Source organism: Pleurodeles waltl, chromosome 6 (genome assembly GCF_031143425.1).
Source record: "Pleurodeles waltl isolate 20211129_DDA chromosome 6, aPleWal1.hap1.20221129, whole genome shotgun sequence".
NCBI lineage: Eukaryota > Metazoa > Chordata > Amphibia > Caudata > Salamandridae > Pleurodeles > Pleurodeles waltl.
In genome coordinates, this window is record NC_090445.1 from 864410655 (window position 1) to 864429706 (window position 19052).

General features: G+C 45.5%; 1 protein-coding gene across 1 annotated transcript in view; it reads left to right on the forward strand.

The window, feature by feature from the left end:
• Positions 1-19052, forward strand: part of HOGA1 (4-hydroxy-2-oxoglutarate aldolase 1) — a 197077-nt gene that overhangs the window by 105029 nt on the left and 72996 nt on the right. The window contains exon 5 of the mRNA XM_069239624.1: positions 2741-2837. Within this exon, the coding sequence (XP_069095725.1) occupies positions 2741-2837 (97 nt within the window). The remainder of the gene's footprint in view (positions 1-2740; positions 2838-19052) is intronic.

Below are 19052 nucleotides of genomic sequence, written 5' to 3' on the forward strand. Positions count from 1 at the left end.
ACATGGAGTACAGGTCGAATACACGCATGCAAAAGAAATGCAAGGTACCCTTTCAGAACCACATACATGGAAAGGACGTGGAAGGGGATGTGCTTACTAAAAACAATGTATTGTACGTATTTTGCATATATTTCCCGATTTATTTTGGAGACATTTTGTCTCTAAATCCGATCGATGGAAGCGCGCCTTACCTGCCTGAAGGCAAGAGGTTGATAGCGGTGACAGAAAGTGAACCTTTTAACAACTGCAGAGTCCTTCCTCAGACGGAATTCGAGATGTCACGAGACGATGCTCTAGTCTAGTTCTTAATTATGCACCACCGTATCAACACCAGGCGCGCGGAAGGCAGCAGATAAAAGGGGTTTTTTATCCCACGGCATGTCTCAATATTGAAGGTTTGAGCTCAAGGCCGGCCGTACCTCCCTGGAGGCTGGAATGGTGGGGCCCGGTTTTGTAGCAGTGAAGTAGTTTGGAAAGCACCAGCTGCAGAGTTCCCTGTGCATGCAGGCAACAATAAAAACTTCAAACTAACGCTGGTGATTAATGTACCCGCAGGAGCGAGATCAGGGTTTTGTATAGTAGCAGTTTTGATTCATTTAAAGCAGAGGGTTAGTATGTCTCCGGCAAAGAACATGTATACAGATCACAGAGCAGCATTTAATGTGCATAGCTCAGTGGGTACTGTTTGTCACCGAGCTCCTTTGGTTACTGCGCAGTTCATAGGTTATAATCACAGCCATAAATACAAAAATAAATAAATAAACCTTTCCCCTCAATAGCTGTGCCCTGTCTGACGTCTGTTAGACTTTGATATCAGTGGTATTTCTAATACAACTCAGACATATGCGGGAAATCTACCAGTCAATGTGTAAAATAGCCGATATTTAATTAAATGTAAGCTCATCTTTTTTCAAATGCCTGATGCACATGCGGGTGCCAATTTGTGTCCACATATTTTGTGCAACAAGTACATTTGAAGTGGTGTATTTGCAAGCTACAATATTTTAAGTGCATGCAGTGGGTCATTCAGCTTGTTTCCCTTTTCCTTGGTTTTTAGTGCCGCCGGCATGATTTTTTTTTTTTTTTAGTTTTTTTTTTTTTAGAACCTAAGTTTTCCTCTTCAACCCCGGACCCACCTCTTCAACCCAGGAACACTTTTTGCTGTTCTGGCATGCACTGGGTGCTTAGTGTAGCATTGCTGTTGTGGAAAGCAAGAGAGACCTGTTCCTTTATTTTGAGGATTCGAGCCGACATTGCACTCTGGGGTCCCCTTTGCTCTGACAAGGGGGTTTCGGTGGGGGTTCCAGCCTCTCTTAATGCTCATCCCTCCGGCACTGGTGCTGCCCATTCTGTGCAGTCAGTTCTTTATCAGTTATTCATACTAATGTATGTGTAGTTGAAATACAAGTTTAATCAAACAATTAGCATTGCAGGATAGCCCCAGGCTCCATTCAGGCACCTGCTAGAAGTGTTCCCCACTGTGTCTTTTGCCCTCTATCACTGTAGTTCTGGTCAAGGAAGGAAATAAATATAGTGTGTGAAGGTTCTGACATGTTTTACGCCTTTGTTTTTTATTAGCATGCTGAACAACAAAGAGTGCAACACTTATAGTTACAAGTTTAAGTGACATAAATCGTCCCTAACCACCCCTTACCAACTGCAGCACCAGGCCACGCGGCTACCTGCATCATTATTATAGGAAATCTCTTTATTGATGTCATAACTACACTTTTACAATAGCTTTATTAACTTCTTGCTTTCCCATTTTTGCTTGAAAATGCACCATTTGCCCACTCTTTTTTCTAAATTTTCCTGGGGGAGGAGACACCCCCACTCCCCAACCTCCCTTATGGCGGTTGGGCTTGCTGACTCCGCTCGCCCGCCAAAGAGCACTCCTCTCAAGGGTTTACCCCCCCCCCCACTTTAAAATGTCACCAGCCGCCACTGGTATACTGAGGTATATTTCTCCATGCAGGAGTTTTTCAACAGTTTGTATTTTTTTTTATTTTGTTTCTGCTGTATTTTTATTTTGTTTCTCCTTCTGGAGTAAGAGTCCCCTCTGTCTTTGGAAAGAATACTTGTTCGACGGATGCAAAATTGCATGCAGAAAGTTTGTGAATAACCACAAGTCTGTGACTTTTTCAACCTTTCAGTTGGACCCAGCCTCTATGCACTGGAAACTACAAACCTTCCTCCAAGCACAGATTTGCTCATGTAGCAGTCTGTGTGCCCACAAATCATACTTGCATGGGTGAAATTCCAGGCTTTTTCCCTAATAAATGCTGTTTTTTTTTCTGTACCCAAGCTTCACTTACACCCACAAATAAATGTGTGAAAGCGACCTAAAGGTTTTATTGGCAGTGAATTGCCACAGAAGTGCTAAGAGATCTACTAAGTTGTATATTTATTTTAAAACCTATTCTATTCAAATTTGTGCTGCGTATGATTGTAAGAATTTGTGGAATGTGTATTGTATTATATTCCAACATTTATATAGCGCTTACTTACCCCCTTGTGGGGCGCTGAAATGCTTGCATGACTGTGGCCTTCTCTATCCCGAATGGTGCCATGGAAGTTATTTATTTATTTTATTACATGTAAAACCACAGTTCGAGTATGGGGATTTGCTTTCATATGGCTAATTATTGCACAGCTGATGCCTGTTATCTCTGAAACATTTCACCCTAAACTAGGGAAATGTAAGGGTTTCTGGAACTAAATATGTATATATTTCTTGTAGATTACACGCGTGGGTCTAATCGTTCACAAAACAAGGAACCAAGATTTCCAGGTTCTGTCGGGCTCAGCAGGGTTTCTCCTGGCAGGCTATTCTGTGGGTAGGTAAGCCATGTTTGATGTTCCAAGCTTTTCGGACTCATTTACTCTCCTTAGAAGTTCGTGCTTAAGACACCCAATTTTCTCTCACTTTTAAAAGTAAAATGTATGTTGTCATCAGTCTACACAGTAGTATTGTTGTGATGTGTTGCAGTTACAACGTGAAAATCACAGGTCGCTTGATAACACCTGATATTTGTACACATAGTAAACTACATACCACAAGATGTTAAGGCTGCTGCTGTGCTTCATTTCTGTAATCCTACAAAGTAAAGTGAAAATAAAAGTAAGTTGCTTTTTTAGAATTTGTCCTAGGGTATGTCTGCATTCTTCAGCCACTGCTCGTACGACTGTTACACCGGCAATACGTACTGGTCCCTCCGCCAGCTTGGGGACTCGACTCTGACCTCCGTGAGAGTGGTTCATCCTGCAGCGGCCACCTCGGCCTCTGTGTGTGATGCATATTTATTCTAATCTATGATTTTAGCATACTCCATAACACCATGATTTAAACTATCATTTTAAAGTATTTTTTGTAATTATTAGTTGGAATGTGATTGCTGTTAAAAGCACATTTACTTTACTTTTAGCAGTTAGCACATCCCAATTGCCAGCTAACCTACCAGTTAAAATACAAAAAAATGAAAAGAAATGTTTGTATTGAATATTAGGTTGGTCTACTTCACAAGCGTCAGCCGGAAGATGAGAACAAGAGGCCATTTGAAAAACATGTGAAACAAATTACTCATGACACTTACATTACCAACGATTGCTGTAATCATCCTATTTAACAGCATTGGTGTTAGTGATAACCCGTTGTAAATAAAAAAATAAAGGTCGTGTTGTATTAGCAGCGCACAATGAGACATTAAAGTCTGATTTCTAAGGTAACTCAGATTTTGATATCACTCTTTATAATTATCAAATATTAAAAATGCATGTATATATTGGACACTTTAGGATAAAATGAAAGGACACAAAATAATTTTGTCCTAAATTGTAAATATTAGAAAACGCATTTGTTTTTAGTTTTGATATATGCTAAGGTTAAATTGGTATATATATATATATATATATTTTTAAGTTTGACCAATTGATTAACCTAACGTGCCAGTTCCTAGCCGTATACCCCAAAAGAAAGTCTTATTGTTGATTTTGATAAATTTATTGTAACTTTGGAAAATGTATCTTTGTCAAAGAAGTGATTTGATAAAAGAGGAATGACTAATCTAAGATTTTCTTAAATTCTCTAGTGGCATAGGATTGGGTCTCTGCAAAAAAGCTAAGAATTATTAAAAGGAGAAAAGAGAAACAAACATTTTCTGCATGTCTAACCAGATAGGACCAAAAGGATTAATTGCATAGGTTAGCCAATACACTGTCTTTGGCAAAAAGCACGAAGGTATCCATGAAAAAAACTAATTATTATAGAAATAATCTTTTCTAAGACAGAGTCCGGAGTGTTAATTCGGATCATTGATAAAGGGTATACAATTATCGGACATAACCTTATTTTAAAGTGACCCAGGCCATCCCCAAAAAAGACAACATCAAAGTATTCCACTTTGATAAGAAGGTGCATAGGCCCAGCCCCCTCTGGATTTGCTTGCGAACAGTCCACCAACCAGTCAAGGCCCTTGTGGACCTGGAACCAGTCTCGACTATCTCCCTCTTTCACACTTATACTCTCTCTCTTGCTTTCTCTGTGTTTTATGCCACTTCTCAAACTCTTTCTGTCTTTTCTCTCACATCACCTGTGATTTTTCTTTGCTGTTTATTTTGCTCTATGCTTTTTCCTCTCCCTCTCTATTGAGACTTTTTGTGCCTTTTCTACCACTGTCTTCTCACTCTCTGTGACGTTGCTGTGTTTCTTTTACTGTTTTTGTCTCTTTGTGCCATTTGTCACTCTTTTCTCACTGTTCCTGTGACATTTCTTTGCTGTTTCTCTCACTCGATTGCCTCTGTGCCATTTCTGTAACTTTTGCTATGAATCTTCTGTGCTTTTTCCCTTGCTTTTCTTGCCTTTGTGTCATTTCTTGTGCTCCTTTGCCATCTCTCTGTCTTCTCTGCACCCTTTTCCTGCCCTCTTTCCTACTCCTTATATGCTCCTTTGCACCTCTGTTCTTCACCAGCATCATGCTTCTCCTCGGCCTGCCGCCTGTGATCCTCTCCTCTCCCCTGACCCACTGAATGTTGGCCACAGTGCAGACACGAGCTGTGGGTGCCCCACTGGTGTGCCAAAGGCAAGCCCATATGCCAGAATCTCTGGTCCTCCATGACACATAACTACCACGCTGTTCTTCATGGCACAAATCACGGATGTCCTTCTACCGTCTACTGGCCTGTCGCACCTCATCACACAGAAGGAGTCTTCATCTGCTCCTTCTGCCACTTCTCTTTCACAACTGCTCTCGCATCACCAACCGAGAACATACCCACCACACCCACACACACTCAAACACCTACAAACACACCGCCCACCCCCACAAACACCAATAGCATGCATGCTCCTCAAGACCCACTCACTCAGCAAGGCCACCTCGGAGATCTGGGGGCTGCTGGAAGATGCCACCCAGCCCTCCTATTCTTCACGGAAGCATTGGTGGCCACAGCTTCAATGCCAGACATAGCCATCACTATTTCCGCCACATACAAGGTCACCAGGCAAAACCGGTTAAACAGGCCCGGAGGACAATTTGCCATCATGTACTAAAGCACCTTCATCTGCATCACCTCCGCCGCAACAAACTACATGGACCACCTAAGCTTCAAATTACAAATCATTACGGATTTCACCTGAATGGCATCCTAGTTTACCATCCCTCAGGCCACCAGGCCAACTTCGCAAACAGGACTCCCCTAGTCCTCAACTCCAGTGCTTTCATGCTTCTAGGAGACCTCAGTTTCCATCTTGAAGAGCGGACCAACTCCAATTCAGCCACCCTTGTTGACATCCTTGGGGCTAACCCAGCGTGTCACTGAGCCACCCATGCTGCCGGCACATCCTAGACATGTCTTCACATCTTTCAGCAACATTATGATCAACGTACCAAGAACTGTAAGCCCTGTCAGACCATGCCATAGTCAGTTTTACAATCAACACCCATTAATCCAGAAAAGCCCTGCATGCCAACACTGGAACAACCTAACAGAGGTGGACTGAATAACTGCCGCACACAAGAACCCACAGCCATCCAAGCATGCAACACGGAGAACTTCAACAAAAGGATCATCAACTGCGCCGACACTCTGGCCCCTTGAAACAAAGCAACACAGCAAAAACTATACACAAGCCAGCTTGTACACAGAAGGCCACAAAATGACCAGGTAACACTGCAAACAACTGGAACAGAAATGGAGCACTAGCAAAGGAGAAGGGGGAAAAGACGCTTTAAAAACCCAGAGGCGATACCACCAGCTCATCCGAGAAACCAAGAGGAAGGCACTAGTCTAACAAATAAATGCCAGCTCCTACAGCAAGAATAACATGTTTGCAATTGTCAAAGACTTCAGAACACCCTTAGCTGTTATTGGAAACCCCAACCAATTACAGGCTCTGTGCCATGACCTCTCAAACTATTTCTGCAACAAAATTGCAACCATAACAGGTAACTTCCACCAGCAACTGGACCACCTAGCCCTCTCCAGTAGTCTCCCATTGACAATGGAAGTCAACACAATCACCACATGGGATACCATTAGCACAGAAAAAACACAGCAATCAAGAAGACCATACCAGGACCCTGGTGGAACACCTGCCCCTTAACACCTTTGACAAAGGAGCAGTCCCCATCAGCAAGTCCCACACCCCTATCCTCAACATCTCTACCAGTACAGCCACCTTCCCGGAACCATGCAGACATGCAGTCGTCAATGTCCTCCTAAAGAAACCCTCAGACGACCCAACTAAACTCCCCCATTTCCCACCTTTATCCCTCCTTCCCTACCCAATCATCAACGAGTGCCTCCCTGACCACCTCACCAAACTTCAGCTTTTCGACACCACACAATAGAATTCAGACCCAACCACAGGATGGAACCCACCCTACATCAGCAAAAGATGACACCTGTATGATCCTCAACAGGGGGTATAACGAAGCCACCATCTTTCTTGACATAACAGAAGCCTTCAACACAATCTCCCAGCCCATTTTAATCCAATGACTCCCCGAAGCAGGCATCCAGGGGCAAGCCCTCTAAATGGATCTGCTCTGTCACCAAAAGAACTCAAACTGTCACCATGCCCCCTTTACTCCTCTGAAGCCTGAGGTCTTATTTGCAGAGTCCTGCTAGGCTCTTTGCCCAGCCCAGTGCTCTTCAATATCTACATGATCCTGCTGGCTGATGTCATAGCAGCTCACAACATAAACATCCTTACTTAAGCCAACAACATTCAATTGATACTGTCCCTCTCGGACCAGACACCAGGAACAGGTTCACCACCTGTATGACAGAAGTGGCCACCTGGATGAAATCGAACTGCCTCAAAGTAAACTCGGACAAGACCGAAGTGGTAGTCTTCAGGAAAAAACCTAACCATGGAACACCACCTGGTGGCCCATAGGCTTTGGGCCACTTCTACATCCTACTCACAAGCAAGAAATCTCAGAATAATCATAGACAACAAACTGGACTGCCCAAGTCAGTATAGTGATCTTGCCTTGCTTTGGCACCCTAAGGATGCTGCTGAAATTCTTTAAGTGGCTACCAGACAACAACAGGAAAACAATCACCCAAGCCTACGTCACCAGCAGACTAGACTATGGAAACACCCAGGACACAGAAGTAACCAATCAGCTCACAAGAAGACTGCAATCTGTCTCCAAAATGCAGCAGCCGAAATAGACCTCATGCTCCCGGATCAAGCCCAAATCACCCCACACCCTAAGGAACTCCACTGACTTCCGATACATCAACGTGCACACTTCAAACTCCTCAACCACATCTACAAAGGACTCTACAGCAATAGGCCCTGCCTTCTTGAACAGACCAATTCACTTCCATCAACCTTCCAGACACCTTTGCTCTGCTGGTCTCTCACTAGCACACACCCCAGAGATGCACAAACGCAGAGCAGGTGGCCACCCTTTATTTTACCTGGCCTCATACTTGGAATGACCTCCCATAATACAACAGAGCCTTCTTTCTTTTTGACTTTTGCAAGAAGTTGAAGACTTGGCTTTTAAAGTAAGGTTTCACACAGCAGCTACAGAGTGCCTGCATACCCTCAAGGGTGATTAGCACACTATAAAAACACCAAGAACATAACATTTGATATTACATGTTAAAATTTGTAAATGAGACATTTAAATTATTTTAATTATACCTCTTATTGAATTAGCAAACCAAATTCCCAAGTACTTTATCTTTAAAGTATTGCAAGCAGGCCAATTACCCTTAAACATTGACAGAATGTATTTGAAAGTAGAATCTCAGAATTTTCCTTATCAAATTCATAGGCAAAGAATATGGAAAACAAATCCACTTCTGAGAAGAAAGCTGGCATTGAAGTGTCAGGATTTGAGATATAAAGAAAGATATAATCAGCACAAACTGAAATCTTGATTTGTTTTAATTTAAAAACTTCAGCGTTATTAGCCCTAAATCTGATAGACATCTAGTTGCAGATTCCTTACCTTTAAATTTCCCCTGGGCGTCAGACTGGATCCGGAGAATTTTGTGAACAGTACCCCTGTGCGCCGTCAGGTGGTGTCAATTGCTCTGCATCCGTCGTCAGTGTTATTAGCACCAGATATGACATCACGGTTCCAATTTAGGCACCACCACAGTGCACTGAAGTCAGTTCTTTTTTTCCGTGCCAGAAAGCACTGTTACAAAGAGATCTACCTCTCAGTCATTTTTTGACTGGGTTTTTTGACCAAGATTCTTTTGAGTGTTCTTCTCCTAGTGTGTCGAGGACATTATTAAGGAAGAACCACTTCAAGCCCTGTGGATCTTGTCATCAGTCGCTGTCTGTGATGGATCCGCACCTCGTGTGTCTTTGGTATCTTGGGCTCGACCATGACCCGAAGTTGTGCTCTGAGCTTCGGGCCATGCATCCAAAGGCTTTGCTGGGTGGTCCAAAAGCTGATGGCAGCCTGGCACTTGACTCCATGGAAGTCAAGACCTCGGTCGAGAGAAAGGTCCCGGGATCAGTCGCAGAGTCCTCCATCGTTGTTTCCCATCTCAAAGTCCTCAGGGATTGGAAGTCGAGTCACATGAGGAAATCTAAGAACTCAAAGCGTTCTTCAACTTCTCCTTGTCTGTCGGCCGAGGAGATGAGGGAGTGCCAACGTTCTCAGCCTCGCTCTGCGGAGCCTGCGCCTGGGCTGAATCTGCACCTTCCCAGGTTTCTGGGAGCCGGAGCGAGTCCTGCCGCGCTCAGAGTTTTCCGAGGCCATGCGCCTCATTTTTGGGCAGTCCAGCGCTGCTGGAGGGCATTTGGGCCCTGCAGAGTTGGAAGGAGCCCCTTTGGGTTTTGCAGCAGCGGCTTCTGCCTAGGCCCTGAAAGGCACTCAAGGATCCAGTCATGGATCCGGACTGGCATCAGTCGTACCACTCCGACCTTCCCCAGTGCCTGGTCCTGATGCCGACACCCCGGCGCTATCCGCACCCAAAGCCTGCACCATCCCCATTGTAATTGCTGACATGGAGCCGGATGAGGCTCATTCTACACTGATTTTGATGCCAGCAGGAGTCTTGCCTCATAGGTCAGATCCTGAGCCCCGTTCTTATGAGTTAAGTTTTGGGGATGAATGGCCCCTTTAGAATATCTGCTCCATGAAGAACGACCTATCGACTGTCGTACAAACTCCAGATACTGGCATGCTTTCTCCCGCTACCATGGGTACAGAGGAAGGAGCGCCCTACTCAATGGTGGTGAGGAGGGCAGCTGAGATCCCACACCTTGAGTTGCCCTCGGTGACCGTCAGGACTAATCTCCTGACAGGTGCTACAACTGGAAGCTTCTCCCTCAGAACCCATGCTCCTGTTTAATGAGGCCCTCACGGATGTCCTACTGGTATCTGGCCCAAACCCAGCACAGGGGCAACTGTGAACAGGACAATTGCACTCCAGGGGTCTCAAGTTTTCTGACAGAACAACCTCCCACCCCGAGAGCTTGGTTATCCAAGCCTCTACCTCCTAGGGCACGTTCCCTTCTGCACACCCGTATAGGGAATCCAAAAGGTTGGACACACTTGGAAAGAAGATGTTTTCTTCTATTAGCCTTGCAATGCGGTCCGTGAATACCGCACGCCTTTTGGGCCGTTATTCCAACACACCGTGTGATACAGTTGCGCAAGTGGTGCCACAAGTCCTCAAAGAGGCCCAGGCTGTACACTCTCAGGCTGTTGCAGATAGGAGAGAGATAGCAAAGTTCACAATCCGTTGTGGACTGGTCACTACTGACTCGCTAGGCAGAGTGGTTTCATCAACAGTGTCCCTGAGCTGCCACATCTGGCTGAGAACATCTGGCAGTCTAACCTAACTTGATGGATATGCCCTTTGACGGCACCCGTCTGTTTGCAGATGAGGCAGACTTAGCACTCGAGTGCCTCAAGAATGCTCGGGCTACAGCCAGGTTGTTCGACCTCACAGTGGCCCCTAACCCCCCTGCAACCTCCAAGTCTGCCTTGTGCCCCTTTCGTGGCTACAGAAGGGGCCACCAACCGCGTCCATTCCTGGCCAGCCACCACGCCGGGGATGCTGCCCAGCCTCTGCATTCCTTGGGCATGGAATCAACCAACCTCATGGATCAGGTTGTCAGCAGTCTGGACAGTCCACCCCTTTTCCCCCTGCAGCAGCCTCTAAGCCTTCATAGTCTGACTCTCCCCACCTAGAACCAGTTGGAGGCAGGATTCTCCATCACCTGCTCCACTGGCAGTCCATCACGTCAGACAGGTGTGTTTTGCAGATTGTCCGAAGGGGCTACTCCCTCCCCTTTGAGACTAGCCCTCCATTCATGCCACCATCCTGCTATTGGATGATGGAGGATCACTTATCCCTTTACCGCTAGGAAGTTACAGCTCTCTTGGCCAAGGGAGCCACATGGAGGGTTCCCGTGCCAGAAGTAGGATGAGGTTGCTAATCACACTACTTTCTGGTACCCAAAAAGGACAAGGGCTTTCGCCCTATCCCAGCCCTTTGGTCCCTTAATCTTTTCTTCAAGATGGAGAAGTTCAAGATGCTCACTCTGGCTCGGCTTCTATCTGCCATGGACCCAGGAGACTGGATGGTAGCGTTGGACTTGCAGGACGCTTGTTTACATATTCCCGTCCTGCCTGCCACAGATGTTACTTGAGGTTCACGATAGGCCATAAGCACTTTCAGTTCACCGTGTTCACCTTTGTCCATACCAGCGTCCCCTGGGTGTTCACCACAGTGATGGTGGTGGTTTCAGCTCATCTTTGCAGATCAGGGGTTTCAGTCTTCCCCTATCTCGACGATGGGCTGTTGAAGGCGGGCTCTCCCCAGGCTGTCTTCTCCCACCTTCAGACTTTGGCAGACCTCCTGCATTCACTGGGGTTCACTATAAATGGCTGAAGTCACACTTGACACAGTTTCAGATGCTCCCATTCATCAGAGCTGGTCTGGACAGAGTGCAGTTTCGGACTTATAATCCAGAGCAGTGAATCCAGGATATTCAAGCTATGGTACCGATGTTTCAGCCTCTGGGAATGATTCTGAGGCTGCTGGGCCTCACGGCATTCTGCTGGTGACACACAGCAGATTGCATATGTGGGCTCTGCAGTGGGACCTGAAGTTCAAATGGACTCAGATTCAGGCAAATCTCTCCGACAAGGTCCAGATCTCGGAGGGCACTGCCAAAGCTCTGCATTGGTGGTTAACAAATCATGCTAGGGTCAGAGGCAGATCCCTTCCCCAACCAGATCTGACGGTAGTGACAGATGCTTCACTCCTGGGTTGGGCCGGCCATCTAGGAGGGGTGTATATCAGAGGTATCTGGTACCCAGCGGAATCCAGACTCCACATCAACTTGTTGGATCTCCATGCAATCTTGCTGTTATTAAAAGCATTTTTTCCCCTCTATCAAGGGAAAGATAGTGCAGATCTTCATGGACAACAGAGACACCTGGTGGTACTGCAACAAGCAGGGCGGGATGAAGAAGTGGACTCTTTGTCAAGAGGTTCTGCCCTTCTGGACATTGCTGGAACAGCAGGGCATATCCCTGGTGGTTTAGCATCTGGCAGGCTCTCTGAATGCCAGAGCAGATGACTTAGCCAAAAATGCCTAGGGGATCATGAATGGTGTCTCCATCGAGAGATGGCACAAGGTCTCTTTCAGCAATGGGGAGAGCCCTGGTTAGATCTGTTTGCGTCCACAGAAAATGCACAATGTCAGTAGTTTTGCACATTGGAGTTTCCAGGACGGAAATCACTAGGAGATACTTATTGTCTCCAGTGGAACTCAGGCCTCCTGTATGCCTTTCCGCCCATGCCACTTCTGCCCAGAGTTCTCCAGAATATCAAAAAACAACTGGGCCCAAGTAATCCTTGTGGCTCCAGACCGATCAGACTGCCCCTTCAAGAGGATCTTCTATCACAGCACACAGGGGAGGATTCTTCACTCAAACCTGTCCGCACTCCACCTTATTGCATGGAGATTCAGCAGTGGTAGTTGTCAGCTTTTGACCTTCCTTCCGAAGTTTGTAACATAATCTTGGCTGCCAGGCGTCCCTCCACCAAAACGGTATATGCCTGTCTTTGGAATTTTTTTTTTGGCACAGTTCACAGAAAAGTCCATTGACCCCTTTTCTTCACCTCTCTCTGAGGTCCCGTTGTTTATCCTTTCCCTGGCCCAGCAGGGCTTTGCTTTTGGCACTCTTGAAGGTTATTTGTCTGCTATTTATGCTTTTTTGAGGTTGCCTGACCAACCTTCTTTGTTGAGGTCCCCTATTATATATAGGTACCTTAAAGCTCTTACACATCCTTTCAAGCCTCTCCACAATTGTCCTCTCAGGCTTCTCACTTTGAAAACGACCTTCCTTTTGGCCATTACATCTGCCTGCAGGGTGAGTGAGCTGCAGGCATTGCCATCTAAGCTGCCCTACCTATCCTGAGCAAGTGGAGCTTCGCACTAGGGCCTAATTTCTGCCAAAAGTGGTTACACCATTTCATGTTGGCTAATCCATCAGCTTTCCTACTTTTTACACTTCCCCACATCCTTTTAAGGAACAGACTCCACCGCCTGGACCCAAAAAGAGCACTGGCGTTGTACCTTGTTCGTACAAAAGAGTTCCGGATGGATGTGCAACTCTTTGTCGGTTATGTGGGTGTGAAGAAAGGTTGGGCAATGCAGAAGCAGACCATCTCCAGATGGGTCGTTATCTGTATTAAGATCTGCTATGCACTGGTCAAGAAGCAACCTCCTGAGGGTTTGCATGCTCATTCTACCCGAGCTAAAGCTGCGACCACTGCGTTAGCACACGGAGTTCCAGCCGTTTACCTCTGTCAAGCTGCAACTTGGGCATCACTGAAAGCATTTACCAACACTACTTCCTACACAGTCAGGTCCGTAGGGACTGGAACTTTGCCTGTTCAGTCCTGCAGGACTTTCTAGTATGACCTTGGTTTGTAGACCCACTTCCGGGGATGGTATTGGTTGGGAATGTTTTAAAGTTAAGGAATCTGCAACTTATCAGATGAACAAGTTATTTAACTGTAGTGAATCCTAGTTCGTTTTAAATGGGATAGCAGGAGTTAGCTTAGCCGCTGGCTTGTAGACTCGTGCCCCGTCACCTAGTGACTTTTAACCTACTTAGCTTGCTCTGTCTTAGCCCATTTAATTATTTATTTCCTATAAGATGGCTGCCTTGTTTATAGTTAGGCCACTTGTTATGAGTTACATTATCAGTGTCATCGTGCCAAGGCGTCAAGATCAAGCACCAAAGACAAACAAACAGTAGGTGTTCACACTTAGGGATTTTCCCTCTCTATACTTTCGAGGGATTGTTGATATTAATTGCCGTCCCAAGCATGCCTGTTATCTATTGTTTTTTAATACACCTACGTCAGGGGACCTTGTAGATCTGTATAAATACATCACACTTTAGACAGATAATCAGAGGGATTCTGACCAGAGGGCATCGCCACCATCGCTGATACCGATGCTGCAGTCGTCTTGACGCTGACCCAGTCTTCGTGTCCCTACGGAGTCTGAGATAGAGACCTCATTCCAAGGTAACGAGGGTTGGGGGCTCCTCTCATGGACACGGCTTTGGCAGATTAGGTTTAGCAAACCCAGGTCTCCTTTAGGTAGGAGGTTAGGCCTATTCTCATTAGGGTATTAGGGCATATTCCATCTCATACATATATATATATTTCTTTCATATATTGCAAAAATGGTGGGGGTCTTTATAACCATGACTCTCTTCTTCACAATTCTGTTGCTTGGTATATTCATTATCCTAATCATTGCAGTTCATGCAACTTATCGCAAATTGCAGTTATGTTAAATAAAAACTATTATAACTTCACTGCATCTGTGTTATTGCCTTTGTTTGTATGAGACATAATATATCTGTGAGAAAAGGGTAATTTCCGTTTAACCACGACAACCCTGAGATATCTTACTTTGAGTCCATGCGTAAGCGACTGCTACAAATCACCTTTTACTATTGTGTTTCTGGTGAGGTACTGCTAGTGAGCCGGTAAGGTTTGGTCAACAGTTACAACTAGTTGTAGGAAGAGACTTAGTCACATACAAACGAAAGTACTGTCATCCTGAGACCAGCAGTCTTGCTCAGAGCAAGAGTCCAAACTACGACATGGCGCCACCAACGATGGTGTTTAGGCTCTAATTTACGGATACCCTGACTATCACTGTCTCACAGACAACAGGTACCCTAAGTACCATTATACGGAGACGTCTGTGGTCTTTGGGAGAATCCTCCTCAGCTGAACAGGTAACACATAATTAAGCTGTAGGTTGTTCGAGCTCGAACTCATAAAAAGGAAAAAACTTCCCCTATTTGGTGTTCCGTTTCTCTAAACAACTATGGCTAATGCCATAGATATTCCTGCAAATGCTAGACATGCACTTACACAACATTTATTAGCACATGGCCTTACAGAAGAGGGTGGGGATGTTACTCTGATAATAGAAGCAACTGAAGCATACCAAACAGAAACGTTCTACTGTTGGGTCACCTTTCCTGAGGCGGACCAAAGAACGCACACATTTCACACATATGAAATTGCGAACGTACCTGTACGGTACGAAGCATACCAGTATCATGAAATTTCGCTCACATATCAAGAGCATCAGAACTGGTTTGAAGGCGCCCTACCACATGTACTACGAAGAGTGAGGTTAGGTCCTTTAAGTAATGAGGGCCCTACGTGGCCTATGTTTGCCACATATACATCTCTCCCGGGCATACAGAATATGCCGATCGCGTATTTATGAGTTTTATATAATGAATTAGTGGCATTATATAGACGATTGGTTCAGTTCGTAATGCGAACATTGAACACTACACCAGTGCGTCCAGCACCGCCAGTAGCTGGTGGTTATCAATTGGCTACTGGGATTAATCCACAAACAGTGCATACTATTATGGGTAAAGTGCCCACGGAACGGGAAAAAATACCGTTCTGGATTGCCCAGAAAACTAATCAGCTGGAAGCTGTGTTTCCCCACACGGGACCACAGGAGAAACATAGGCTGCTCACTATGTGCTTGCCGTTTGGGATGGTTCCCTCAGTGGAAGACTGCGCCACATGGGGCACAGTCTTCGCTGCCGTTTATACTACCACACATGGTACACCGACACTTGCCAATTTACCGGAGGTGTTAAAACAAATACAAAATGAACATGGGGCTGCACCGGCCCTGGATCTGGGGATGAAATTGATGCGTAACTTTGACGCCGTCTCCTCGATAATACTGAGTAATATAAAAGGGGAAGCGGTGGCACTGGCAATACGCCAGCGTCTCCGGGAAACTCCAAATCTGGAACAAGAGAGACAGCTACCGAAAATAATTTCCGATACCTATACTAGTATAGGACGGGATAGTTTGGGAGCCAAACCTAAAAAAATTGAATTACCGTGTACCACCCATAAGGAAGGGGCGAAGCAGGCACAAGAGGACATTAAAAAGTGCTGGGACAAACAAAAAGATTTCAAAGACAAAAGAAATAAGAGAGCCGATTCTCCACATCCGGAGTACTCCGAAAGGAGGTATAATCTCAGAAATAGGGATAACATTAGAACTCCAGACAGATATACTGATTCACGTCCCTCTCGTTCCTTTCAGGATGCACCTGATAAACGTAGCGAGAGAGGGGGCCGTCAAGATCGACGTCCGGAATACGTGAAAGAAAAGAAAGACTCACCACAGTCTGCCATTAAAAAAGAAGAAAAAACTCCTCAGCAAAAGCCGCAGTTTAAAAAGAAGAAAGTGGCAGCACTGACAGTTAAAAATGCCAGTAGTATTGAGAACACTGTTGAGGAACAAGAAGTGGGCCGTAACTCTGTTGGACAGCGCGGCAGAGGTCACGATATGTCACAAGAGTCTGAAAGATCATCTGGATGCGACAGCAACTAGCGATTACATCGCGGTTGAGACAGTGGATGGCCGCGTTCTCCCACCCGATCGAGTTTATGATTTAACAATTCAGATAGAGGGAGACGTGGAACGCGTTATTAGTGTGATATTTTGGGATGAACTAACTAGTGATATCCTGTTGGCCGAGAGAGATTGGCCACCTGAACACGTCCGCAAGCTCCCGCATGGTGAAGATGTAATTTTGCCTTCTTTCTCCGATCTTGTTCCAGAGGCAGACAAGGAAGCCTATGCTGGTGAATGGGCTTTGGCGCAGGCACCTGCACTATACCGTAATCATGTAGGTTGGGACAAGGACTCTCCTTGTCATGTTATACCCATTAGGTCTACACCCCAACCACAGGCACAATACCCTGTTAAACAGGAGGCGAAAGCTCCGGTGACGGAGATACTGTCACAACTGGAGTACCAGGGAGTGATTGAGCCCTGTACATCGGCAATGAATAATCCGCTATTCCCTGTTGCGAAGCCAGATCATTCATATAGAATAGTGGTTGATTATAGACACTTGAATAGTCATACACGCACATATGCTATACAAAACTCCCACAGCACAGCACTGATAAATAATATAGTGCGTAAAAAATATAAAACGACATTGGATATATCTAATGGATTTTTCTGCCAAAATTTAGCGCATGAGAGTAGGGACCTAAGTGCATTTTCATTTGGCTCCCAGAAACGCTTTTGTCGTTTGCCTCAGGGCTATAAAAATAGTCCAGGCCTGTTTTCAGCCCGTGTAACATCAATTTTGAACAAAATTGATTCCGATGCATTGTCCTATGTGGATGATATCTATCTCACTGACGACGCCCTCGACATTCATCTTGCGAGGGTCGATCGGATCATTTTGGGGTTTGCAGACCTGGGGTATAAATTCAATTTTAAGAAAAGCAAGATAGCCTTTCTTAGTGTGTTGTTCCTGGGATATGAGCTATCAAACGAAGGGAAGAGCCTGGCCCCGCACTTTCTAGAAAAGTGTGCTCAACTACAGCCTCCCAACACACTTAAGAAATTACAGTCATTACTGGGTTTCTTCAATTTTGGCAGAACATACATTCTAGATTATGCAGAACGCATCAAGCCACTTTATGACTTAATACAGCCCAATTTTTCTAGCAGGCGATAGACGATTGAACACACACATATCCTTAGGGATATGCAACGGGATATGCCCGATGCTAAACACTTACACACACACGTGACAATAAAACAAATTTGGTCATCAGAATAATTGCTGGAGCACTTGGATTTACTTATGTCACCTTTAATGAGGATGACACAGTGCCGATAGCATATAAATCACATTTATATTCAAATGCTGAAAAATGATTTGCACCTACAGAAAAGATTCTGACAGCGGTTCAGATGGCCGTCATAAAAGAGAGGCCACTTGCCCAGGGGAAATGCATTGTTGTTGTCTCCCCGGTGCCGGCCTTAGAGGCGGTCACTAAAGCAAGTGTTCCAAACGCTAAAGCATTACATCCACGTTGGATTCAATGGGCAACGTCTCTGACCGCCACTGATGTCGATTATGTATTCGATCCCAGACTTCAGACACAAGAGTTTCTCCAGTATGAACAGGAATACCCCGCTCCTCTACATATTTTGCCACTAGACAGTTATGATACTATCATTTATACTGACGGATCAGCTCAACCGGCTGTGGGTACTATACATCAATACTCGGCAGCTTGCGCAGCCGTGTGTGGAGTGATGGAAGATGGCGTTTTCCAGCCTCACAATACCTACACGCAGACCCTAGGGGACTGCACAGCCCAGTTGGCTGAGCTTAAGGCTCTTCTTCTAGCACTCGAACATACTGAGGCAGGAAACCAGACTTTGATAGTCTGTGATTCATATTACTGCGTCCAGTCATACAATGATTATCTCACTCATTGGAGACTGAACGGATTTAGAGATTCTAAAGGGAACACCATTAAACACAAAATGTTGTGGGGAAGGGTGACTGATCTTAAGGATAAGCTGCCATGTGTCCATGTTGTTCATACATTAGGACACCAACGTGTAGGAATACATGTTGCCGGCAATAATTTGGCTGATGAGGCTGCCAAAGCATCAGTAGCTACGGCTTCTGTGGCTGCAGTGACTCGTTCTCGGACGAGGTTGGATACTGAAATACTGATTGCCGTTAAAGCTTCGGCTGCAGGCAAGGCCCTTCCGAAAGGATACCCTACGAACTATACTTACCATATCAGTGCACAGAATGTTGCTTATACAACAATTCCTGGGGTTGGAGATCGAGTGATCCCCAATGAAGACCAGAGATTGGAGCTGATTACAGCAGCACATGAGGGTGTCGCTTCTGCACATGCTGGTGTTCAGGCCACGATAACGATACTACAGCAACGATACTGGTGGCCTGGTCTATGCAGACGAACTAAACAGTATGTCCTTTGCTGTGACATATGCCAGCAGATTAAGGGCTCTAATATCAAACGCCCTCCGCAGACATCCCTCTTAGTGTCAGACAAGCCACTTCAGTGTGTGTACATAGACCATTGTGGTCCCTTACAGCCTGATGGTGCATACAAATACATTTTAGTGGCTGTGGATTCCTGTTCTAGATTCCTGTGGGTATGGCAACAGCGGTCGGCTGACGCTC